This window comes from Asterias rubens, chromosome 3, assembly GCF_902459465.1.
Source record: "Asterias rubens chromosome 3, eAstRub1.3, whole genome shotgun sequence".
Classification (NCBI taxonomy): Eukaryota; Metazoa; Echinodermata; class Asteroidea; order Forcipulatida; family Asteriidae; genus Asterias; species Asterias rubens.
This window is the reverse complement of record NC_047064.1, coordinates 6,647,308-6,674,683: the sequence shown is the minus strand read 5'-3', so window position 1 is coordinate 6,674,683 and position 27,376 is coordinate 6,647,308. Positions and strand designations below refer to the sequence as shown.

General features: G+C 37.4%; 1 protein-coding gene across 2 annotated transcripts; it reads right to left on the bottom strand.

Annotated features, from left to right (window-relative positions):
• Positions 1–2,575: 2,575 nt before the first annotated feature.
• LOC117288408 (glycine receptor subunit alpha-2-like) lies at positions 2,576–27,376 on the bottom strand. Of its 2 annotated transcripts, none has more exons than XM_033769257.1 (9): positions 27,286–27,376; positions 17,952–18,037; positions 16,846–16,913; positions 8,286–8,503; positions 7,194–7,276; positions 6,595–6,726; positions 5,823–6,052; positions 4,661–4,750; positions 2,576–3,263 (listed from the first exon to the last, which is right to left on the bottom strand). In XM_033769257.1, exons 1-9 carry the CDS (start codon positions 27,318–27,320, stop codon positions 3,042–3,044), a joined length of 1,164 nt encoding a protein of 387 aa, XP_033625148.1. In that variant the 5' UTR covers positions 27,321–27,376; the 3' UTR covers positions 2,576–3,041. The 2 variants fall into 2 exon arrangements, with proteins under 2 accessions (XP_033625148.1, XP_033625147.1); XM_033769256.1 differs by lacking the exon at positions 27,286–27,376 and adding an exon at positions 24,655–24,734.

The following is a 27,376-nucleotide window of genomic DNA, read 5'->3' as shown; positions in this document are numbered from 1 at the left end:
AAATCGTGAATACAAATGACGCTGGTCCAACCTTAGGACATCGTTATCAAGGCATGAGCTGACCAGTGTGTACGACGCTTTCAAGAAAATTGACATTCCAAGATATGCCAGCACATGCTGACACGCATGTGTGTATGTAATTTTTAGGAGCTCATAACAGTTCCCTTTTTTTAATCCCGGGGAAAGTTACTGATCTCTCGATTCGCACGACTAACACGGTCAGCCATTTATGGTTTTGACTCCCATAAATGGCCGACCATGTTAGTTCGCAAAGTAAAAGGAAAACCACGCAATTTCGAGGCATTGTTGTGTGGACCATTGTATTCTACTTTTAAAACATCTTTCTAACCATATGCATTTTCATCTATGGTTTCATCTATCATTGGCAGTTGAAATTCCAAATCGTGAATACAAATGACGCTGGTCCAACCTTAGGACATCATTATCAAGGCATGAGCTGACCAGTGTGTACGACGCTTTCAAGAAAATTGACATTCCAAGATATGCCAGCACATGCTGACACGCATGTGTGTATGTAATTTTTAGGAGCTCATAACATTTCCCTTTTTTTAATCCCGGGGAAAGTTACTGATCTCTCGATTCGCACAAGAAAGAAGCAAACACCAATAGTAATACTTAAAAAAGAACAGATTATTGAAAACCATTATGTTGCGATATGATGCATTAGTTTTATTTGATACATGGTATAGAGACAGCGCCCCATTTACTAAAAAGCTTTGTGGTGTTGCCGTGTTAGGTGTACATATTCTCCGCAATGAGGTACTTTCTAAAATCATTCTTCAAGAGCAGTAAAGATTGACATTTCTCGTTCATGTTTTCATTGCATACACATGGAACCGGCAAACCAAAGGAAAGAGTATTTTCTAAAAATCATTCTTCATGAGCAGTAATGGACATTTCCCGTTCATGTTTTAATTATACACAATGGATTCCAGGGAACCGGCAAATTAAAAGAAAGAGGTTCCGGGTCTTCCACTTGGCTTATGTTCCGAAAAGTGCATGGTTTTTCTAGTAAATTGAGACATTGAATTCCGACTTTCGAAACGTTGAAGTTAAGAAAATCATCGTGTTCGTAATCATCTCTGGTTTAACTTCATAAACGAAAAAATAGTATGCGCAGTCTCGAGACTCCTTACCCGGAAGAAAATTAATTTTGATTTGCCCTTAAAATAAATATATCCGTTGCTTCCCCATTTCTTTTGAAATATTATTGCTTTTGATGTAGCCTTTAGTATTCACAGTCATCTACAAAACCATCCATGTATATTCTTTTGACTTTATCTTCAAAAGGGTATTAGACATAAATGCACCGTCTGTATATAAGACCCATTTCCAAGTATAATCTCTTGGCAATTCACTTCATTTTCCATAAGCTGGCAGAGTTCAATGAAAGTCACGTCTATTAATTTTTTTTCAAATTTCAAAGCGCTGTCTTTATAAGCACACTATATAGCCTGCACTTTGTTTATAAACACAGAGTTGTCCACACTATATAGTGTGCAAGAATAACATGCTGTTTGTAACTACTCACAAAAAGTAAGGAAACTTTTTTCAATCCAGTATATTTGTTATTATTAAATACTCTCTTTGTATATGGTATATATCATTGCAAAGCTGAACTGTTCCTCTTTAAAATGATACCACAATTGCAATGATTACATGTTGCTGGACTTGACTACGTTAATGAGAATGAGACAAAGTCACAAATCAAATGTGCCAAAATTAGCTATTTTGTGTTACCGTGTGAACAATCAAATTGACACTGTAATTCAAACAAGCAAGACATTTTACTGATCTTAATTCACTTTATTGAGACAAGAAGTTTGGTATAGAGCAAGACAATTCACTGATCTTAATACACTTTATTGATACAAAAAGTTCAGTAACAAGTGGATGATCCGTAGGCGTTGATGACAGCCTGGCACCTTCTTCTCATGCTGCACACAAGTCTTGAGATGCGCTTATGATGAGGGATGGCGTTCCATTCTTTATTAAGGAACCTGGTTAGGTCAGCCACAGTTGATGTGTTGGTGGTTCTGGCGCGGACAGCGAGGCCAAGCTGGTCCCACAGATGTTCCATGGGATTCAGGTCTGGACTGTTAGCAGGCCAATCCATCCGGTGCACCCCAACATTTTTCAGGTAGTCAGTCACCAGTAGGGATCGATGGGGGCGAGCGTTGTCATCTTAAAGTATGGCATTTGGTCCAAGAGTCTGCAAGTATGGGACTGCATTCGGCTGTAGAATATCGTCTTGCAAATACCCATCAAACAAGGTGTTTTTCATAAGATGAGGGTTAATTGTGTCCGATGAGCTCACTGGTGCAAATCATCGTGTAAACCATTAATGGTTCTGAAAAGCTTGATCGGTTTGATTATTGAGCATTACCTATATTGACCATTCACAGACAACGGTAATTTTGGCACATTAGTTTTGTGACTATGCCTCATTGTCATTCGTGTAGCCAAGTTATCATTGCAAATGTGGTATCATTTTAAAGAGGAACAGTTCAGCTTTCCATTGATATATACCATATACAAAGAGAGTATTAAATAATAACAAATATAATGTATTGAAAGTTTATATCTGTTACTTTTACATGTAAAAATTTTCCCCTTTCTTATACAGTTCTCGGTTTTAACGGATATCAATTATATAAAAACTCACACACATGATATTCTCAAAAACGTATATCTGTGGAGACTTTTAGTGTTCCACGGCTCCACAGGGTATGTGTTTAAACACATGCAACCGAGGACCTCCTCAGTTTAGTTGTCTGTCGTTTTTTTTTTTACCTACAGTTTTTGGCAACGGCTTCCAACACATTTCTCAGCTGGATGGGGACTCCTGGGGAGTCTGTTTTCCCCTGTTTTCCCCTTTTTGTCCCCGGTTTGAATGTGTGTACCCCCAAACAAACATACAAGGTTTTATACTTTTGATTATCCTCATAACAGTCTCCATAAGATAACGACATGTATAACACACACAAACCCTGATTTAGTCCCCCATTAACAAATCTAGATCAATGATTGTAATATATCCAGTAGAAAATGTTGAAGATGACGAACGTCACGGGGTAGGCCCACCTGGCGTAGCAGTCCAGCCGATGCGCCGTCCAAGTGTGCCGACCACACCGCTTCTGTGGCTTGGTATCCACGCTGCGACTAGACTTTCGGAGATCTTCGGTATCCATTTGTTCCTTGGTGTGAAGTTCAACATCGTCGTAATCCTTGACTTGCGATGTCTGTTACAAATAATTGAAACAAACTATTAATTTTGGGTTTACTTAAGCATTGTATACTCATTACATTCCCGAGTTCTGTGAAAAAATCACAAGCATATTTATTACTGTGGGATTCAAACCCATGACCTTTGCACTTAAACAGCAGTGTCTTGCCAACTAGACCACCGAGATTACCCGGTAGCCTGAGGCAGTAAAACCAAAATTCATATTCTTTATCCCCGATGCAAATGTCCATCTATTGAAACATAATACACTACGGCACGTGTCAAAGGGAACAATTGGCGCGAAGCTACAGGCGACACTAATAACGAGTGGTCAAGAGTCCGGTTAAAACGACGACCTGCTTGAGAAGCTTTAATTTATTTCATAACTCAGGACCCAATTTCATGGCTTATTTAACGGTCACTCCTCTCCTTTTATGATGTGTGTGGCAAGTGTGACAAATAGATGGTAGAAGTCTCGCACGTAATAGACTTTTCCGGTACCATTAATTGTGTTTTTCCGAACCATATAATGTTTGGTTTTTACGTATTCGCGATTATGTTACTTCAAGTTCTATGGTGTAAACGTAGTCTATGGCTACCAAAAACTAAATAATATTTTTGGGAAAGTAAACTGTAGCCAGCGATTATATGAAAGAAAAGAATACCTAACAAATAAAAAACGGACAAGTCCAAGAATAATAGACCTTATGCATCAGCCGCCATCTTTGAGGTCAAACGGTGACGAAACAATCGAAACGGACATAGATTGGCCAATGAACAACCTCCTTTTGACCTCAAGGCGAGGGCGCCGTACTGAAATGACGTCATGTGCATAAGGTCTACGCAAAAACATTCACTCGCTTCCACATTTAAAAAGGATTGTGGCTCTCTGAATTACACGCAAAGCGTGACAAGGACTTCCAGCATTCATTACGGTATCAAGCAAGAGCCGTCAATCTGCGGGTCTCTGAATTGTATTGAAGTCGGGGTGTACTTTTGGTTTTAATTCTACACGTTAATGACCATAACAACTTACTATGTAATGAGCACTGAAGAGCTGTTGCTATCATTGTGAGAAATTTTAACCCCCGAAATTTGTGTCGGAGAAAGGCTTTATCTAATATATGCACTGAGGCTTTATCTAATATATGCACTGCACACAAGGGTGTTTTGTCGTTCATTGTTTGTGTTGCAACGTTGACGACCAAGTTGTCTCAGGTTTGTTATTTGCATAAATTATTTGCATAAATTGGGACACACAGAGTAATGATGCCTGTCTTTGACCATAAAACGTGTACCCGCCTTTAACACCCGTTAAACTTGGACTCATTTCACAACCAAATTATACAGCAGTATAGCTTCACAGACAAACGGGTGCACACTCAGGTGCATACAATACATAAATTACCGTACCTGCTTGACTAGTAGGTAGTTGGCCATTCCATACTCGAGTAGAGAGAAGAAAACGAACAATAGGCAGACAGCAAGCCATACGTCAATCGCCTATAAAAAGTAAAATCATGTGGAGTTGATTTAAATTAATAATAACAACACTATTTATTCGGGCAAAGAACTCACAAGTGCATGAAAAAAGTATTAAAACATATTAAAAAAGAAAAACAACAGTGGAATGCCAATGAGAGCATAAACAATATTTTTTTTGTTTACTGTGGTTGCCAAAAGGCGTGGTCTCCCAAAACATAGAAAGGCAACGATAAGGAAAGACGCGTGCATAGAAATTCAAATGGGAGCGTGGTGGGTCTTGATAACCCACTCTATTAAAGAGTGACGCATTGATATAATAATAATAGTAATAATAATAATGAGAGATTTATAAAGCGCACATATCTGCCTAAAATGGCACCCAAGGCGCACAAGAAAAAAACACTAGAAACAGTAACTAGCAAAATAATGACAAGTATGAAAATGACAGTTAATCGCTGAATTCCTTCATGAGGTATGTTTTCAGAATTCTGATATCCCAAAGCAATATTAACAACAAAGTAACCTCTACAAACTTCCGGGTCACAGCTCATGAGTCCCGTTTGAACGAACCCTTTTCGGATTTACTGCGGCCCGAATCTGTGTTAAAATGACCCAGAAAATTAATGAGTCACGTTGGTGTAAAATCCGAGCTTAAATCCCGACTTTTAACCAGTTTCTGGGTCAGTCTGACACGGTAAAGTGTCAGAATTTCAGCGACCCGGAATCCAGGTGTTGTCAAAGTAGATACCGAAGAGAGAATCAAAATTAACGTCATGTGGTATTAGAATTATACCATTAACGTAATTGATATGGCAGAAATAAGTGTTTCTTTAAAAGTGTTAATACAGGATTGTTAGAGCTGTCAAACAGTGTTTATGTTTTATGGGATCGACCGTGTACATGAAATAACAAATCCTGTCGAAATTTGGGCTTAATCTGTTGCGTTTGTCAGGAGTAAAAAGTGAGAAACCATGCACAATTTTGTAACAACAGAAATAGCTGAAATCAGCTGTTGCGTTTTTTTTAAAGGTCAGATACAGTTTTTTAACAGCCCGGTTTTCTTTGCAATGTGTGATAAAAATAGACTGACCTTAGCATACGTCACAACGGGTAGCGTCTCCTGTATGCCTGCCGTCATCGTGGTGACAGTCAGCACCGTCGTTATCCCAAGAGCGACACGAGCGGGCGCTGCTTTGGCGTCAATCCAGAATGACAGCCAGGCTATGGAGACCAGCAGAACGGTAGGGATGTAGACGGTCAGGAGGTATGATTCCATTTGACGCTGGAAGAAGAAATGGCATCGCGGTGAGCTATAGTTACCTGTTGTCAAAGATGAAAAAAAAAAAAGTGAAACTGTAATAGGTACACCCTGGGAAAGGAAAGCTCCATGCAAAAATGAACACATTGCCATCCCAATACTGTAGCCAACAGCACAACATCACTAATTACTTAATTAAGAACAAAATAATCATCATAATTTCATTTTCGGTACAGTCTGTATCAACGAAACAAAATATTAACCATTTCAGTTCACTTGTCCGAGATACAGTAATGTTCAGTTTGTTAATACTTGCCCCCAATGCAATTGTTGACAACGCTCTGGGGTCATACAAATGTTGAAGGAATACTTGATATCTACGGACCACAAGAAGGTAAAATAACCTCAAGAAGATTAAAAAGGGTTTATAATGGTACATACATTGCGTTTCTCATTGAGCTCGCAAGGTTAAACGCGAAGAACAAGAATGGTGCTTTATTCTTTATTCCAGAGTACTGTCGTGTTGATCATCACGTAACTAACCATTAGAAGTTTTACTTATTAAAGTGGTGGGTAACGAACTAGATACACAGGTCACTCTTACCAAGCAGGTATGACAAGTCTACATTCTCATATGTCCAATTAGTCAAGGAGAACTTTGAAATAGTGAGTCCTTTTTCGATTTCAACTGATTTCTCGTCCATGAATAAAATCACGTCCGCCGTGCTGTAAGCGTCTAGATTGGAAGAAAAGATATATAGAAGCAAATTTCAGAATATTTTAAAATCTCCCGATCAGAATGATTCAGTTCCAGGTCCCGTGGGTTCTGACTCTTTTTGGGGTCAGTTTGAGCAAGAGCATGTGTCAAAATTACCCAGAAATGGGTCAGACTAACGCAGATTCCGAGCTAAAATCTAATCTTGTAACGAGTTTCCGGATTAGGAAATTTGGCTGGAGGCCTCGATATTTTCTCGTGGCTCCGATTGACGAAACAGGCTAAATTTGTTATTTCATTACGTGCTGGTTACATCAGTTGTGTACTTCGACAATTACAAAATCTTGCCCAAGTGGAGAGGCATTTATATTGCCTTAAAATCTCTCAACAACTTGCTCTCCTAATAAGGATTTTTTTCTTTCTTTCTTACCAAAACAACTATACAAAGCTGGTCATCAAGATAAAACTTGATTGATTGATAAACTCACAGCTGCTCATGATGATGGTGCACTTTTGTGAATCCATCGGGAACTGCTGCAGTTGCATGTTGCATGCAAGAGTTGCACTAACTCTGAAAAAACAAAATCAACTCAAATCTCATCAACTCAAATCTCAATAGATGATACATTTTTGAAGTGATCAATAAACCATTCTAATTGATAGCACATTGTCATCACCGTGATAGGGGAAATAATTGCACAAAGTAAACATACATGATTTTTTCAGCTGGGTTTTGAATTATTCTGTCGTTTCAGACAGTTTAACAGCCTCTGGAAAACTATTCCGTAAACTGATCTGCTGCAAATCGGAAAGAGCAGGAACCATACGACTTGGGTGTTTTTAAACATGGGGGGGGGGGGATTTATGGTTTCTATGCCGTTTTAGTTTACTCCTGAACCAAACTTCGAAGATAAACAGAGGGCAATGCCACGACATGGATGATAACAGAGAACCGCAATTTTAAAATCTATACTCGCCATACTCAAACCACTAGTTAATTGGTGCTACTGACAAATTGTCACCGTGATTGTCTGAAGCCTTGAAGCGGTGGAAATCAAATTATTATTTTAGACAACCAACAGAGTGCTATTGAGATTTACTGGCGATGCGTCGAAATGATTGACTGTATAGTTTGAGGTGATTAGAGTGTGGGTTCAAGTCCCCGTCTTGGAGCGAGTGTCTTTGAGATAGGTACTTGACCATAATTGCTATGTCCTTCGGAGTGGACATTCTGTGTACTGGGATTGGTAGTGCATGTGTAAAAGAACCCAGCACACTTTATCGTGGACGAAGGGTTAAACCGGTTTCTGGTTCACGTAGCAAGCACCCTTGATTACAGGGTTAATTCCCCAGGCTTGCGAGCTACATTGTATATTTATCACTTTTGAGGCATCTTTTCATTAACACGAGCGTAGAAAAACAACGACCGGGGATGGGTAATGTTTTACATTAAGCGGAGACTGAGACTGTACAAAAAACAGATGCATAATACATCGAGGCAGTAAACACTGTCACATTTGACTGTGACATTTACGTTATCATATTGGCATGCAATACATTTTTAGATTCCCCGAAGTTACCTTGCACTGTACGTAATGCTACCATCTGGCTGAACTCGAATCAGCCTATTAGGTTGGGTCACCGAGTGCACCGATGCTTTTTTCTCAAACAAGAAGAAGACGTCTGGGACCCACAAACTGTCTATGGCATCGCCCTTGAAGACTATCCCCTCATTCTCGTGAAAGCTTAGTCGGGTATCCTTCCAGAACATCCGCAAGTACATGGTCACGGAGAAATCCTGTCGATCAATTAGATGGCAATGGCTTTGAATTAATTGGGGTCCCAGTAATACATGTTCAATATCCAGGCCTCGACAGATGCAGCCTCTGATTTAAAGGGATGATATAGACCTTTTTTAAGGGAGAGTATATAGAGACCTTTCGTGTATAGCTCAGGCAACCGTTTATCGACAGCAGAGAAAGGAAAGGGAACGACAAAGACATCTCCATGTTCAAACCCTCCCTTTAACATACAGCATGTGACATCTGCCTGAGAGTATGTGGCTCACGGATCAGACTTTTGAGTCATCGACGGGGCCCCACCTATATAGGCACCAGCTACCTGAACCCTACTTTGTAAACTTTGTTTACATGTTAGGAGAACATCTTCCTCGACATCGACAATAATTTGTATCAATGTAACACAACTAATTACAAATAATTTTTGATTTTCTTTTGGAAACAAAGCAACCAATCATGGGAGATGTTTTATTTAATTGAGCAAACATGAAATTGGTCAGTGAAATGGGTCAGAACATCTGTTAGCACGAATGTGTTGATCAACAATGGGAAGGTGTTTTTGGTAATTATTGTTCCAGAAATTAATTACCAATAAAATTTACTTGGTATAAACAGCACCGGGAAGTTGTTGATATAGTACAACATTGTTAACAACGGCATCCTTTAAAGTAGCGTAGTTTCGGAGAAATAGTTATATAAAACAAATATATAAATTTGAGAAAGGCTTTAGTTGTGAAGCCCTTTTTTAAGGCATCTGAAAGCACACCATTGCAATCATTTGTTTTGTGTAGCTTTCATTATTTTGTAGCATCTCTGTGACCAAATTAACTGAGCCCAACTTTCACAGTTTTTTTATTTATTAATATAATGTTTGGATACATTTTTCACAATAACCAAAAGTATATACCCTGCCTTTAACGATGTTCGTTGACTTTCAAATTATCGAATGAATAGGGAATTAAAATGAGTTAAAAGAAGTCATATGACATTGGGATTTGTAAAGGTCAAAGGATTTTAAATGGTGTCAATATATATGAGACAGAACTCTACAAATATTTAAATTAGCTCGTACGGCATTGTGCGAAATGTAGAGGATACGTGTTGTAATATATTGTGTCAATCTGAGATAGAAGAGGCGCTCATCTTTCAGGACATGTATTTTAACTCTTGGATTCACCACACAATTCCACAGTTTAATAACGGAACAATCAATCAATACAATTGGTTGGCACATGATTAACAAGTAAAAGGGTTATTTTTCAAGTTAGTAGCTAAGAAATAAACGAATACAAATGGAGCATGAAAAGCGAGTGTTAGTAATTGAATTCAATTTGGTTTTCTTCATCAATAGTGCAGACAGGTACAAATTGTCACTGCTCATGTATTTTTGTGAGCCCTTTTGTTGATTGCAAAGCCTATGTGCTTTACTGCACAATTGTTTTTTTTTCAGTGTCTCGGTCAGCCTTTATACTTGCACATTTTTCTTGTATCCCATTAGTATACGAAAATAAAACAAAATCGCGGACCCTATATTGATCTGAATTTATTGAGTTGCTTTCTCCGTCTATCCTCTGCACCTCGTCTGTGTCCATGTCTCACCTTCAGATATGTTTGAAGTTGTCTATTATAAGTCGATGGTGTACGTCCTTGTTTCATAAAGGTAATCCCTTCAAGGGAAGATTACTCATTCGCGTTTTGCAACCGCCTTACATCGGCTCAAAATCCTTGACATTCTACTGTTATATCACGTCCGTCAAGTCATCAGTATCTAAAATGTGTTACAAACTTTCTATCGGACCAGTTTCTCCGAAGGCTTCATTTACTTGTAGTTGTGTAGACTGGTCCCCCTCTTTTTATCTGCAAGGCTTTAGTTGTGAAGCCCTTTTTTAAGGCATCTGAAAGCACACCATTGCAATCATTTGTTTTGTTTAGCTTTCATTATTTTGTAGCATCTCTGTGACCAAATTAACTGAGCCCAACTTTCACAGTTTTTTTATTTATTAATATAATGTTGGGATACATCTTTCACAATAACCAAAAGTATAATACCCTGCCTTTAACGATGTTCGTTGACTTTCAAATTATCGAATGAATAGGGAATTAAAATGAGTTAAAAGAAGTCATATGACATTGGGATTTGTTAAGGTCAAAGGATTTTAAATGGTGTCAATATATATGAGACAGAACTCTACAAAATATATTTAAATTAGCTCGTACGGCATTGTGCGAAATGTAGAGGATACATGTTGTAATATATTGTGTCAATCTGAGATAGAAGAGGCGCTCATCTTTCAGGACATGTATTTTAACTCTTGGATTCACCACACAATTCCACAGTTTAATAACGGAACAATCAATCAATACAATTGGTTGGCACATGATTAACAAGTAAAAGGGTTATTTTTCAAGTTAGTAGCTAAGAAATAAACGAATACAAATGGAGCATGAAAAGCGAGTGTTAGTAATTGAATTCAATTTGGTTTTCTTCATCAATAGTGCAGACAGGTACAAATTGTCACTGCTCATGTATTTTTGTGAGCCCTTTTGTTAATTGCAAAGCCTATGTGCTTTACTGCACAATTGTTTTTTTTTTCAGTGTCTCGGTCAGCCTTTATACTTGCACATTTTTCTTGTATCCCATTAGTATACGAAAATAAAACAAAATCGCGGACCCTATATTGATCTGAATTTATTGAGTTGCTTTCTCCGTCTATCCTCTGCACCTCGTCTGTGTCCATGGCTCACCTTCAGATATGTTTTAAGTTGTCTATTATAAGTCGATGGTGTACGTCCTTGTTTCATAAAGGTAATCCCTTCAAGGGAAGATTACTCATTCGCGTTTTGCAACCGCCTTACATCGGCTCAAAATCCTTGACATTCTACTGTTATATCACGTCCGTCAAGTCATCAGTATCTAAAATGTGTTACAAACTTTCTATCGGACCAGTTTCTCCGAAGGCTTCATTTACTTGTAGTTGTGTAGACTGGTCCCCCTCTTTTTATCTGCAAGAATAAAGACAGACTTGCTTTCCAGAATCAGTGACTTCTTTGGATACATTGTTGTCATTGGATAAACGTGCAGTTACGTAAGCTTAACATATCTGTGTTTTGATTGGTCTGAGGTGATGTGGGTGCAGCTGACATAATTTCGGTCGTCTGCATGCAGTTTCCGTGTAGTATGTACACGGCTGGCATGTAATGTTTAGGATTTGACTGCGTATCTCTATGTCAAATGAATGTATAGGTGAACGGTGATTATGGGTGGGGATTGACCTGTGGCTAAAATTCATTCTCTGGCGGTATTCAGGAGCCTGGAAGTGTGGCATCATATGTTTTAGGCTATAGTTGCTTGGCATGAATGGCAAGTGTGTTTAGAGCGCTTGCCTCTCACCAATATGGCCCTGGGTCGATACCCAGCTAAGGTCTTGTGCGTAGATTAAGAGTAATTGTGCGTTGGTTCTTTTCTCTCCTATGTGACCAGGTTTTTTCTTTTTCTCAAGGCCGATCCGTTTTTCCTCTCCCCGGAACATTGTTTACCTGTGGCTGTATTCCATTGTTATAATATAGGTCAGTGTAACTGTATTTTGTCCTATCAGGTGCCCTTGCACACCCACGGCTCGAACACGTTTAGTGTAGCCGCGTCCTTAGCATTTCAGCTTCTCAGCTGTATAGTGTAAGGATGGTTAGCTTTCCCAATGATTTATTTTGTCTTTTTGAAGTGTTTGTTAAAATGTTGGATTTAATATCAGGAGAAAAACCTTTTAGTTCGTTGTTAACCACGTTTAGCGTACCAATTCTCCAGAGAAAGAAGTCCGTCTAAATGTCAAAGTCTCGGAATATTAAAGCCAATAATGTCTACATACTCCCATTTGCTGTTGATTTCAATTTTCTTTTCAAATGAAAACTATAAAATGAGGTTAATTTTAATCTCTCTTACTACTGTACAAATCTAATAGGGTCACTTCGAATATAAATAGACCTATAGGCATTTAAGTGAAACCCTGAAACTATTATCTTTGAGCTAAAGGCAGAAGGTTTTATTTTGTTACTGTTTATGGTTTTAGCTGTACAAAGATATACAGATAGGTGTAGAGATGAGCAAGTAAGAGGAAACAATACCCGATAAAATAAAAGTATGGCGTCTCTACCTTTTCCAGCTTAACATCATATTTACTCAACGCTACAAGGGAAAATATTATGCGACCAGCCCACCCCGGGGTGGGCTTTAATTTCTCATTAAAGAAAAGACTTCAGCTGAAGCCTTTTATATGCATCTGAAAGCACACAAACAAAATGCAACTGTGGTGTTTTTTCTTTCATTGTTCTGTTGCAAGTATTGAAGACCAATTTAGAGAAAACTTTCACCGTTTTTTTTTTTTTTATGCATAATGTTCTGATACATAAAAAGAGAATATCGATCTTTGGCAACTTCCAAAGGTTTCCAGTGCCTTTAAGCCCGTGCGCCAATAAGACATCAAATACTTGCAGCGGTACAACAACTGAATGAAATACAAGGCAAGTCAAGGCAACTCACCCTGTAGCTATATTTTATTTGATTCAATATTTTTATGTCAATTATTTTTCTCTCGTACTGAGTCCTCCGGCCGAAACAAAAGCCGCCTTGCAACACGTGTGCCTACCAATAAAGGCAAGTCGATAATGTAGCCTTTTAAACTTTTAAATTGATTTTTATTATTTTATTATTACATGCCGCTGGAGAGGTGAGCGGTAATTCTATAATGCATTGAACAGATTATACCATGCGTGACCATGGGCGATTCCTGCTGCAATGTTATCGAGCCAATTATGCATTGGGCTGTACATCAGTTTGAAAAGCAATTAGGCCTATCGTTTGTTTGGTTGTTTATTTTATGGTTTTTTTGGTGGTGTTTGTGTGTTTGTTTGTTTTTGCCTCCACGCGCTTCCCGCCAGTTTATTCTCTATCTGTCTTTTATAATAGGCTACATGAGATATGCTTTAGGCCTACAATGTAGTTCTAATCGTGGAAATGTTTTGTGGAAATAAATGTAAATTTAATTGAATTGAATGTTTTGGTTTGATGGGGGGTGTTTGCTTGTTTGGTTGCTTGTTTGGTTGGTTGGCTTATTTTCATCTGCACAGCAAGCTTGGAAATACATTAAAGAACAAACAATTGTAGTTGTAAGTTGATTAAGGTACAAATTGACGTAAAATCCAGAGGAGATATAACCCTCCTGTAGTGTACCAAGTACCAAGACGGCATTTGGTTAATTGAATCGAAACTAAATTATAATAATTACACATGAGCCTACATTTTGTGTCTTCAATTTATTTAAAAGCAGAATCTCAAAACGTGCAGTCAAAAAAGTACAATACAAAATACTCCCATCACCAAATACCATAAAAGGCAGTGATGGACACTATTGGTAATTACTCAAAATATATACTAGAATAAAACCTTACTTTGAAACGAGTAATGGGGAGCTGTTGATAGTATAAAACATTGTGAGAAACGGCTCCCTTTGAAGTCACGTAGTTTTCGAGAAAGAAGTCATTTTCCACGAATTTGATTTGGAGACCTCAGAATTAGATTTGAGGTCTCGAAATCAAGTATTTGAAAGTACACAACTTCGTGTGACAACAATGGTGTTTTTTCTTTCATTATTATCTCGCAACTTCAAAGACCAATTGAGCTCAAATTTGAACAGGTTTGTTATTTTATGCATATGTTGAGAAACACCAAGTAAGAAGACTGGTCTTTGACAATAATTGCCAACATGTGTCCAGAGGCTTTAAGACACAACAGTGATAAATGATTGTGGTGTGAGTCATGTACGTTTTGCTACCGGATTGTCACCTTTAACAGTTCAATAGCTTATTCATAGCTCCATTATTTATCAACGAGTCAGAGCAAATGTATTCTGATCCTGCATAATTGTTGCAATTCTCCTCCAATTATTATCCAGCTGTTTAATCTACTCTCTTAATGTTAAAGAGTGAAAAAGCACTCTTTCAAGAGCCATATGAGGGACAACTCTTTTGCGAGTGGTCTTCCACTCTTTTAGATTGAAGTTTGCATCTTTTTGAGTGATTTTTCACTCTGTCCTGGAGTGAAACCCTTCTAAAAGAGTGAAATAACCACCACTCTTTTTAAAGAGCCATAAAATTATGAAGGACAGCTCGAAATGTTAAGAGTGGTGTTTTTCACTCTTTTACATTTAGAGAGTAGTCAAACTTGACAATAGAATACACCTTATGTTTGGATTAGAAATCCTGACGAGACTCTGATAATTATAGTCTATACATCTCCGTGGTATAGGATTCCTCTTTATTTAACCTCAGGCCACGTGGGGTTTAAGTTGACATTTGACGGGTTGAATATTTCACTACAGTGCTATGCAGCTACATCCATAGCTGATAGCACATTGCACATTGTAACCTTCTAAGTAGACGCAGCAATGTATGTTAAAACTCTTCCGGAAGAGTTTTTAAAAATTGTATTTTAGTTGTTTTTCTTTGTTTAATTTGTTAAACCAATTGATCAATAGAGTCTCCATGCACTAATTACTGTATTGTAATGTCTTTGTCCGTTTGTTGTGCTTGTTGTTGTTGTTGTGAAGTGTTGTCCAGTTTTCTAGGGAAAGTTACAAAAGTTATGCTTCATCCACCTTGTTTTCTACATGTTGACATCATGAAGATTCTTTTATACAGTCAAAATGTGCAGTCAATTTAACAGTCAAGTAACAGTAATCTAGAATTAAAACGGTCGTGGGTTCGAATCCCGCCCGAGTATTTTGCCTGAGATTTTGTCGTGTACGTACACGATAAGTTACCGTTTAAGTACGCGAGACAGAATTTTTTGTTTTATTCACGTGGTGGCAATACGCTTCGGTATAAAAAGAACCAATGTTGGTGATTTTATTTCGTGGAAAGCAGTCTTTCAGACGGATTTACCTTTTCGACCACTGGACAGAGAAAGTAAGCCTTTGAAGAAAACAAATCCTTCAAATAGAAATTGCTCATACTGTAATCAAATCTCACCAACCATTATATCTTGCCCTTAATGTGAACTGTTCCAACAGCGAGAACATTAATAAATCAATTAAACTATGACCACGGGGTATAATATTCGTTACAGGGTATTGACATCTCAATCGTGTGGTGCTGCAAGGATCTATTTTTAGCCCACCTCCACCTCGTTAATCCGTTGACATTTAATGGAATAGTATGTTATGTCAAGACGGAGTCATTTCTTGTTTGATATGCAAAAAGGAATGCACTTACCTCCTTCACTAATAGATTCTTAATGATATTTGTTTTCTGTCGTGTCGTGAATAATATGTCCAAAGACCTTTCAATGTCTCTGAGAAAATCTTAATGAGACATAATATTTGAGGGTTTTTCCTTAAAGACAGTGGACACTACTGGTAATTGTCACATACCAGTCTCCTCACTTGGTGTATCTCAACATATGCATAAAATAACGAACCTGTGAAAATTTGAGCTCAATCGGTCATCGAGGTTGCGAGATAATAATAAAAGAAAAAACCCTTGTCACACGAAGTTGTGTGCGTTTAGATGGTTGATTTCGAGACCTCAAGTTCTAAATCTGAGGTTTCGAAGTCAAATTCGTGGAAAATTACTTCTTTCTCGGAAAATGTGTCACTTCAGAGGGAGCCGTTACTCACAATGTTTTATACCACCAACCTCTCCCCATTACTCGTCACCAAGTAAGGTTTTATGCTAATAATTTTTTTGAGAAATTACCAATAGTGTCCACTGCCTTTAAGAGTTGGTCAGCAAGTCCGGGGGATGCAGGGGTTAAATAAAATGAATGATGATAGTAAGTGAATGTGTGAAATAAGATTGCCGATGACTAGAGCAAGCATAGTCGTAACGTTAAGAACCACTTTAGACCTCACTCCGCGGTCGTGCAATTTATATTTATCACTAAAAGCTAAATTAGTAGTCCCAGTCGATTTTTTACCTTCCGCCCTGGCAGTAGTTAAAAAGCAGGACGGTTTTTTCAGGACTGAGAAGTCTCTCGAATTCCGAAACTGTACTCTGTGCTAGTAGCAAGAAAGTACATGTATACAGAACAAAACCTACCTGACACAATGGGTGTTGTCACATAGATACCGACCAGAGAATCAAAGTTAACATGACAGGATGTTAAAAAAAAATATCAAAAGTTTTTAAAGAAATATTTAGTGTTAGTTATTTTAACGTCCTATGGTGTAAATGTTTATTATTTTTTTGGTATCTAGAACACCCACGGTGTTAATTTTACACCCCGTTTTGGCAGTGCATACAATACAAAAAGGTGTTGAATGAAAAAAAGTGAATGACTTTGAAGTATTACCATTGTCGATTCTCTCACACTTTCCATGCTTTCTACGTAGATACCAATTCTGACATTCACAGGGGCACCTGTGGATGGGAGACAAATTCATTGTATTACTTGATTTATTGTGTATTATAGCTTTGTAAACCCTTAAACTTCACTGTACACTATTGGTAATAACTCAAAATGATGCTATTAAAGTAGCATAAAAACTTACTTGGTAACGAGCAATGGAGAGTTGTTTATATATGAAAGATACTGTTAGAAACGGCTCCCTCTGAAGTAACGTAGTTTTTGAAAACGAGGCATTTTCCCACTCAAATATTAAAACACTTCGACCCTCAAGGCCTTTTTTAGACACCTAAATACCCAACATTATGCTCCACGAGAGTGTTTGCAATTTAATTATTCTCTTGCAACTTCGATGACCAATTGGGTAAACATCTTCACAGATACCCCAAGTGAGACTATTGGTCTTTGACAATTGCCAAAGGTGTCCCAGTGTATGCCTTTAATTTCCTAGTGTTGTGGGAACCATAAATCCTTCGTCACTCTAACAAGAATGGGTAACATACTCTAAAATCAAACCTGGAATTTTATGGGGATCCTTGCCTCTATTGCCATGGACTTGACTTGGTGCCCCCATATATAATTTTAAACACTTTCCAATGCCCTTTACAGGTCTTGTCCCTCAAACATGACCTCTCGGGCCTGCAGGGCCGCCGTGACCTCAGTGTATTTTCAGGCCTGCAGCACAAGCTACTGGACTCTAATTACAAGGCATGGTCCCATGTGAAGATAGCTCTATACGACTCTCCCCTGCGACGTTTATTTTCAGTAGTACAACAATGAAAGGTCTCTGTGAGGTGTTGAATGTGTTCCTCGAGATGCGCTTTTTAAAATACCGAAGCATCGGACTTCAATCACCTTTAACCCCACCTGCTCCTAAACTTGAACCCTCTGGTGAAGGACACAAATCAAGCTACTAATTGATCACTAATGTAGTCTTCTGTGGCATCGGTTCAAGGGTGTTACAACTAATGAGTAATGCGCTTCGATGTACCATGTTTAATTAAGAACTTAACACAGCTGAATGAATGTAGATTATGATTAATATTTCATACCTGAGTTGTCTGGACGCAACCTGACGTCATAACCGTCGAGTATGTCATCCAAGATGGCGGACGTGTTCATCCCTTCCACTCCGTGCCTGCAGGTGAAGATTGTGATACAATTTAAATCAATGTAGAAAGGAAAAATAATCCGTAATTTGAATACTCATGCTAAGAATCGTATCTGACGGTAACATTGGTTGGTCAGGTCATATTTTTTTAGTCGGATAAGAAATTATTTTTTCCCCTAAAATTGTTTGGTCAGGTCATATTTAGTCGGATAAGAAATTATTTTTTCCCATAACAACATTACTTCGAAGTCAAGTGATTCTAAAAATGCTTTATCGAAAGCTAATTACTTCTAAACAAGTAGATGTATTGCCATTTATTTTAAGAGCGATTGCCAAACGTACATACTCCCTTTAAGACAAATCCAATATATCTAAATGACTTCATACTAAGTCAATTCAAATTTATAATTTTGTTTTTACTTACCCCAGTGTGGGATAATAAAGCTCTTATCTTATCTTATCATAACCATGATAGAATTGACGTTACTTATCTCGTACCAAGTCATAACTATGAACTATTTTTCAATAATCATGAGATGCAAGTCAAAATGTTTTTTTCTTCTCTCTGTCTCTCACAATGCCCATATGACGCTTCCGTCATCAGATACATTTAAACATTTTGTTCGCGTTTTTTTTCTGTCGTTAGAACAGCTGGTTTGATCGACAGCGCGGATGGAATATTTCGCTGGAATTATTGATTAAGTTATACTTGTTCCTTTCTAATGGGATCATTGATGGTGTTTTTCTTTAATTTCAACACAGCAGTTGTTGGATTACAATTATACCCACAGAACATTATGTTTATATGCAAAGCTAATTTTACAGTGTCTACTCCAGTTTCACGTAACTCATAGGTCAGCATTCCAATTTTAATTTGTTCAGGATGGCAACCTTTGCAAACACGATGTTAAATGAACTGTAGCCTATATGTTCTTTTTTGAACCGTTTGATTGGTATAATCATGAATAAATGTAGTTGTGTTTTAGACATCGCGTTAATAATTATGTCCACACGGGGGGAATAATTCCATATGCGATACGGGCGATACGGGCAAAAAACTATGACAATCGTTTCGCGGTAATGCTTCTCAGATTCAAGCGCATACAAACTGTCGCCTTTTTACATAACCACGGAACCTCAAAGTGAGATGTTTATCAAAATGCTGTATACTATCAAATGAAGCCTTTTATTGTCCACCTGAAAGCAAACTGATTTTTGCAACATTGTTTCTTTCTTTCTTTATTCTCTTACAACTTTTATGACCAGTTGAGTCAACATTTTCATGGATTCATAATATTGTGCACATCAAACAATTACCAAACGTATACCTTCCCTTTAATGAAGGAAAATACCAAGCATTTCTCATGTAATGGATGGGATAGGATTTAACAACTGCGTCCAGGGAAATCATTCGGGATGGTATAATCTCTATCTCGCCTGTCGAGTACCATTAGTCGCCACACACCTACCGCCCCTCAGTAGAGGAATCCATGTCGTGAAAAATCAACATGGGACGGCCTTTGAATCGTGGAGCCATCACCTTAATCATAAGTTTCACAATCTCAACAGAGACCATGTAACGGTGGGTGCTCTTAGCGGAATTACTCGAGTGTGGTTGAACGAATCGGGAAAACGTTGTAGTAACGACATTTCACATAAAGTTATCGCAACATTGATTAAATAACTAAACAACAAATAATGTAATTCCGTTAACGAGCACAGAAAATGGAATATAAACTGAATATTTTCAATATAATCATGATTTCCTGTCATGACGTAATTGGTATTAGAAACAGTCTTCTCGCTAGACGTAACCATTAAGTTGTCTGCTTTTTTTTTAAGACACTGGACACCCTCGGTCATTGTCATAGACCAGTCTTCTAACTCGGTGTATCTCAACATATGCATAAAATAACAAACCTGTGAAAATTTGAACTTAATTGTTCGTCGAAGTTTCGAGATAATAATTGGAAGAAAGACACACTTGTCACACGAAGATGTGCATGCTTTCACAGATGCGTGAATTCGATATCTTAATATCTAATTCTGAGGTCTCGAGATCAAATTCAAATATTTTAGTGAGAAATTACTTTTTCTTTCTCGAAAACGACGTTACTTCAGATGGAGCCGTTTCCCACAATGTTGAATACCATCAATCATTGATTGCAAATAAGTAAGTTTTTATGCAAACAATTATTTTGAGCAATTACCAATAGAATACAGTGCTTTTAACGGATTGCCAAAATCTGTATACCAAACCCTACCAACTCAAAAAATGTACGCAACAATTTTAACGATATAACCAAATGACTTGACCGTGAACCCAATGGATTCAGGGAGACAAATTTATTTAAAATCGATCGAGTGCGAACCACGTTAGCTCATAATGTTACATTTTAAAAATGAAAGCCATTTACATTGCAACTTAATTATAAAGGTAAACGGTTAATACACATTTTCAGCATTATGGTTGAATGTCTAGTGTACACTCTCTTTGATAATGTTCTACATTGATTGTTGTGTAACTTTATGACTGCGACAAGACTAAATGTTAAAGGTACCATCTAGTTATGTTTCCCGTATATAACATTTCAAATGTCTATGTATTGACTTATGGATATAAATTAAGTAACTCTTCAAGTGAAAACTTAAGCCCAGGAAAACGTAAGCCCAGCCCGTCAGAGCTGAGATAACTTTGGTTCCGCTGAAGCAGATTTGCCAACCCAAATGTTTATGGCAATATTAATGTTTATATAATTTAGAAAATATAGTTAGCTGTTGCAAACTGCTTACCAACCAAAAGGTTGTAGTTGTGATCTGTTAGGTCTTAATTTGGTTGTAATTTGGTTAATCTTTTAATGTTATATAAATGTTGACCGCAAGTCAAATGAACATGAACTGTCACCAAGTGACTGTTAGAAAGGTATTCTGGGGGCTGGTTATCTTATTCTGGTAAGCATACTTATGTTGTGCTTCGGTACCCGTTGTGCTTAAGCAGCTCTATGAAATGCCATCATAACCATGACAGCACAGCCCCTTTAAAGGAGTCGGGTACTTTTTCAAAATGTCCACAGATTTACATTAAACTTACAGGGTTTGAATGATAGTGGAAAGCTTCCCTTCAAATATTACTAACTTAAGTTGTTTAGTTTTTGAGAAATTAGTAAAACAAGTCACAAAATCATTTTCGTCATGAGACCAAAATGATTTTAGCATGTAAAATCCCCTTAACCAGTTATGATACTATACCAAAACCATAGCATAACTGGTTAATACGTTTTTACATGCTAAAACTGAGACGAAAATTATTACTTTTACTCATTTCTCAAAAACTACAGCACCTCAGTAAGTAAAAGTTCAAGGGAAGCCTTCTACTATCATAATCTTCAAACTGTGTAAGTTTAATGTAAATCTGTGGACATTGTATTTTTTGTTAGGAAAAAGTACATATACCCTTTGATATGGAACTAAAAGACAACTTAATATTTAAGTTTAGATAGGCACTAGTACTTGTGAGATTAATGTTTAAAATGTTATAATTAACTTGAAAAATAAAATGAGTTTTAGAGTCAACTTGTCTTTTGTAGTTGTCATCCAAGTCGACCAAGGCACTTAGAAATTACAAAGCGAAACACTTTATAAAGTACAGCAGGCATAAATATGTAGAAAACTTTTCCTTATGATACTTGATAAATAAGTTAACTCAAGCATTCTTAATTAGAACAATATCATCGGGGATAAAGGCTATGATTAGTTCAACACCCTCGTGTGATAAGCACTTGACCAAGTCCTGCGTGATAAAGGTTGACCGTTTTCACACTTAAATCGCTGATCGTGGCAAACTCCTGTGAAGTAGCCACTTCATGGGGAAATGAAATGACAGGGGTTTTAATCCACGGGTACCACCTACCCCCAGCTGTTCCATCCCCTTTAAAGGCAGTGGACACTATTGGTAATTGTCAAAGTTGGTGTATCTCAACATATGCATAAAATAACGAACCTGTGAAAATTTGAGCTCAATCGGTCACCGAACTTGCGAGATAATAATGAAAGGAAAAAACACCCTTGTCACACGAAGTTGTGTGCGTTGAGATGGTTGATTTCGAGACCTCAAGTTCTAAATCTGAGGTCTCGAAATCAAATTCGTGGAAAGTTACTTCTTTCTCAAAAACTATGGCACTTCAGAGGGAGCCGTTTCTCACAGTGTTGTATACTATCAACCTCTCCCCATTACACGTTACCAAGTAAGGTTTTATGCCAATAATTATTTTGAGTAATTACCAATAGTGTCCACTGCCTTTAACGTGTGTGTTTTCTATTTGGTTTGAAGCATTGCATAGTGAGGTATATCAATTAATGGTTTGTGATAACACAAGTGTTTGTATCTACTTGCCTGGTAGATTATGTTATTTTGAGAACTTTTCTTGCAATTTGCATGAGTATATCTACTTGCCAGGTAGATAATGCTATTTTGAGAGCTTGTCTTGCTTCATATTCTTCTACCGCTGAGTAGTAGAGTTGTCTCCAAACCAGTCAACTGTATTGAAACAGTCCCCCATCCTTAAAGGCAGTGGACACTATTAATAATTGTCAAAGACTAGCCTTCACAGTTGGTGTGTCTCAACATATGCATAAAATAACAAACCTGTGAAAATTTGAGCCCAATCGGTCATCGAAATTGCGCGATAATAATGAAAGAAAAAACACCCTTGTCACACTAAGTTGTGTGCGTTTTGATGGTTGATTTCGAGACCTCAAGTTCTAAATCTGAGGTCTCGAAATCAAATTCGTGGAAAATTACTTCTTTCTCGAAAACTATGGCACTTCAGAGGGAGCCGGGGAGCCGTTTTTCACAATGTTTTATACCATCAACCTCTCCCCATTACTCGTCACCAAGAAAGGTTTTATGCTAATAATTATTTTGAGTAATTTCCAATAGTGTCCACTGCCTTTAATGTTCGTACATGCTTTGATAGCGGCGAGGGTTAGTGGCCGGCCTTTTGTAATTGAATTTCTCTCTCTCTTGGAAGTAATCATCATTTTTGTTTTCTTGTGATAGTCCTGTTGTTTTCACAGCGGTTGGCTTGCACTCCGTGGCAAGTGCTGCAAGCGGCGGATTTGGAAAGTTTTATCTGTAATTACGTACAATGACCTTGATAGGATCATAGTATAATGTCTGTTTTTGTCTTTTGTGTCCGTTGTCTGTCTTGTCCTGTATGACATCCCCAAATCAAGCAAATGCTACCGGGGCTTGCCTCCGTTTCACTAAATATTGCGTAAAAATAAAACTCCGTGGTCAAAATTAGTATTATTTTTTTGAATGATACCCTTGCCGAAGTCAACTTATTTGACCACACTGTAAAAACATTGTGTATGTATGATAAAACTCAATAAAAACAATAATTTTACAGTACCTGTAAGTTGCCCCATTAGACATGGCCAATAAAGCCCTACTAAACGTCCCAATTTACACTGTCTACTACGATCACCATGATCTGTACTAATAGGTGTCACCACGTGCTCTAAACATTGGTTTGAATGCGCCAGAAATGACCGTTAAAATTAATTACAGATTCATTGTTTACAATACATAACCTTGATATCATATGTTTTAACGGTTACACACGACACCTCCGGCGAGTGTTATTGTACTAACTGCATCAGCGCAAATCAATCAATCAAACAAACAAATCAAACAAACTATTCATTTTCTTTTGATTCGCATTGATCATTAACATCACTGAACATCTGTCTGTAGACAGTTAAAGGCGTCGAACACATCTGTCTGCAGATAGTTAAAGGCGTCGAACACCTTTGGTAATTGTCCAAAAAAAAGTATTCTCACTTATGCGTAACAAGCAACAAATATGTAACAACTTTGACCCAATTGGTCATCGAAGTTGCAAGAGAATAATGAAGGGGAAAAACACCCCTGTTGCACAAATTAGTGTGCTTTCTATGCTTTAAAAAAACAAGAGACTTCAGGCCGGAAGCCTTTTGATAACTGAGTACATGTAATAAACAAGTTTTTTTTCAGAGGGAGTTGTTTCACATAATGTTGTTGTACCATCAACAGCTCTCCATTGCGCGTTACCAAGTAACTTTTTATGCTAACAATTATTTTGAGTGATTAAAAATAGTGTCCAGTGTCTTTAACATACATTGACTCTTTGCAATAGACCAATAATTTTATGAATGGTCGGTCAAAAGGCAGTTGACACTATTGGTAATTACTCAAAATAATTATTAGCATAAAACCTTACTTGGTTACGAGTAATGGGGAGCTGTTGATAGTAGACAACATTATGAGAAACGGCTCCCTCTGAAGTAACGTTGATTTCGAGATTGAAGTATTTTTCCACGAGTTTGATTTCGAGACCTCAGATTTAGAATTTGAGGTCTCGAAATCAAGATTTTGAAAGCACACAACTTCGTGCGACAAGGGTGTTTTGTTTCTTCCATTAATATCTCGCAACTTCGACGACCGATTGAGCTCAAATTTTCACAGGTTTGTTATTTTATGCATATGTTGAGATACACCAACTGTAAAGACTAGTCTTTGACAATTACCAATAGTGTCCAGTGTCTTTATGTTGTACAATTAACCCGGACCAGTTCTACCAAACAAATGATTTCAAACTCACCACATCACCAGTAAGCAGCACAAAAGTACCTTTGTAGTCTGGACAAGCCCGTACATATTGTTTTCCTTAACAAAGTAAGCTACCTGTATATGAAGAATTAAATAACAAAATTAATGAAATCAAATTGTGTGCATCCTGAACTCAGTCATTGCAAAAAATCAAAATGCTGCAATTTTCGTAAATCTAAAGTATTTTTTTGTACATATATTTTGTTTGACAAGAGAAGCATTTTTTGAATCAGATATATAAAATACACTTACCTTCAATCAATTACAATAACTTGTCACAAGTTACGCAGTAATAGATGATGTTAAGGTACAAGGGAAATGTCGATTTGGCGATTTCCTCATTTTCCAAAAGAAAAAAGTCCTTAGATGAGTCTCTTACCTCACGCTAAAATGGTTTTAATTCTCGTTGTGATCGATAACCTTCCGGGTAGAACATTGACAGACCCATTTTTTTATCAGAATGATGTCGTCGAATGTTTGTGGCATTGACGAATTTTGCACTTAAAGGCAGTGAACACTATTGGTAATTACTCAAACGATTTGTTAGCACAAAACCTTACTTGGTATCGAGTAGCGGGGAGAGGTTGATAGTATATTGTGAGAAACGGCTACATCTGAAGTGAAGTAGTTTTCGAAAAAGGAGTAATTTTTCACGAATTTGATTTCGAGATCTCAGAATTAGAAATTGAGGTCTCGAAATCAAGCATCAGAAAGCACACCCGTGTGACAGAGTGTTTTTTCTTTCATTATTATCTTGCAACTTCGACGATCAATTGAGCACAAATTTTCACAGGTTTGTTATTTTATGCATATGTTGAGATCCACCAAGTGCGAATCTTTGACAATTACCAGTGTCCAGTGTCTTAAAGGGGGTATCACATACAAAGGCAGTGTTGCTGTTCCCCCTCATCATGCCGCCTGTATGTACCATTATATAGTCCCTAGACTTTGGAAAATGAGAACCATCAAAAATTTAATTTATAAATTTCCCACCCCTCTTCACAATCTATAAACCACTTTCGATTTTTTGGTTCACAGGACTCGAGAAAGTATTGAGTAGGCCTACCCGGTGTTTTGCACACATGTGACGAACAAGTAATAAGTGGTGTGTTAAATTTGCCTAGGGGATAAAGACTATTCTTTGTTTTACACCGAGGTGTGTTTAAGGGAAGGTACACGTTTGGTAGTTACTCAGCAAACATATATTAACTTAAAAACTGACTTGGTAACGAGCATTGGAGAGTATAACAAAACATTGTGAGAAACGACTCCCTCTGAAATAACGTAGATTTTGAGAAAGAGGTAATTTATCACTAAAATATTAAAAGACTTCTAGCTAGAATTTTGTTGTTCCTGTCCGAAAGCACACACATTCGTTCAACAAGGATGTGTTTTTTTCATAATTTTCTCGCAACTTCGGTAACCAATATTGAGCCCAATTTTCACAGGCTTGTTATTTTATGTTGGAATACACCAAGTGAGAAGACTGATTTTGACAATTACCAAACGTGTTCAGTGCCTTTAAGCATTACGTGAACAAAATTCAAAATCAGTTGTGTTAAATAGTTTAGTTGTAACTTGTTTCTATTATATCCCCGCTAACAAACTGCCTCTAGCCAGTAATTATGTCTGTGGTATTATTTTTTTCACATAACTCGGGGAAGTACTAAGTATATACAGTGCTATAATACATCGGTGTATATTGGGTGAAACCCAAACTAGCAGTTTCCCCGCATGTTAGAAGAAGAAAATTAAGAAAACAAAGATAGAGTATGTTTTTGACAACTTGATTTTGATAAAGTCAAAACCATCAATGTATATTCCCTTTAGACATGGTTTATGCCCTATGGTAAAATCTACGCGAATCTTCCCCGACGTGATTGGCACACGATGATTTTCAGCTGTCTGTTCACACCACCCCACAGGCCTAAACTCGGCTGCTACGTAGAGGGGTCATACCTTAATGTTGATCTGGATATTAGTGTACATACGAGAATACATTGGGGGGGGGGGGGTCTATGGGAATACCAAAACACCCAATGCCTCATAATGTGACGAAGTCAATGAATATTTTAGGTACTTGGAATTTTAAAATGATGATAAGGGAAGACGCGCTTTGGAAATAGCAATACACTTAGTGCATCTAAGCTTCTTAGGACTATAGGAGGGTGTAGAAATAACAGGAATTAATTCTTAAAATCGTTTATCTATAATTGTAGCCTGTTTCCTTGATAAGTGGTCGCCATTTACAAAGGAGTTTTCACAAATTTTAGAATGTTAGTTAATTGTCTATATATAACGTTAGATAAAATAACAATGATAGTAATTATAATAATAAAAAAATAAATAATAAAAACCACAACACGCATAAAATGACCTTAACACCCTCCCCCATAAAAAAGGGGGGGGGGGGAGTAAATAAAAATAAAAAATAAAAACGACCAAATTAATACCAATAGGTTTTCGACTTTTACCGAACACGTAAACAAACGAATTTCAAATAATCTACTAAGATATTGTTAAAACACATTCAAACAAACAATCAACAACAAACTGTTCTCAGACGAAGAAGTAATTCAAGATATTAAAAGGCTACACGTGCAACATTGAGATATCAACATACCTGAATGCACGATCAGCAGTTACCACTGTACACATTAATAACACACGCGCTGCTGGCGTTTCATTGATGTACTATGTGAAACGAAATCAAG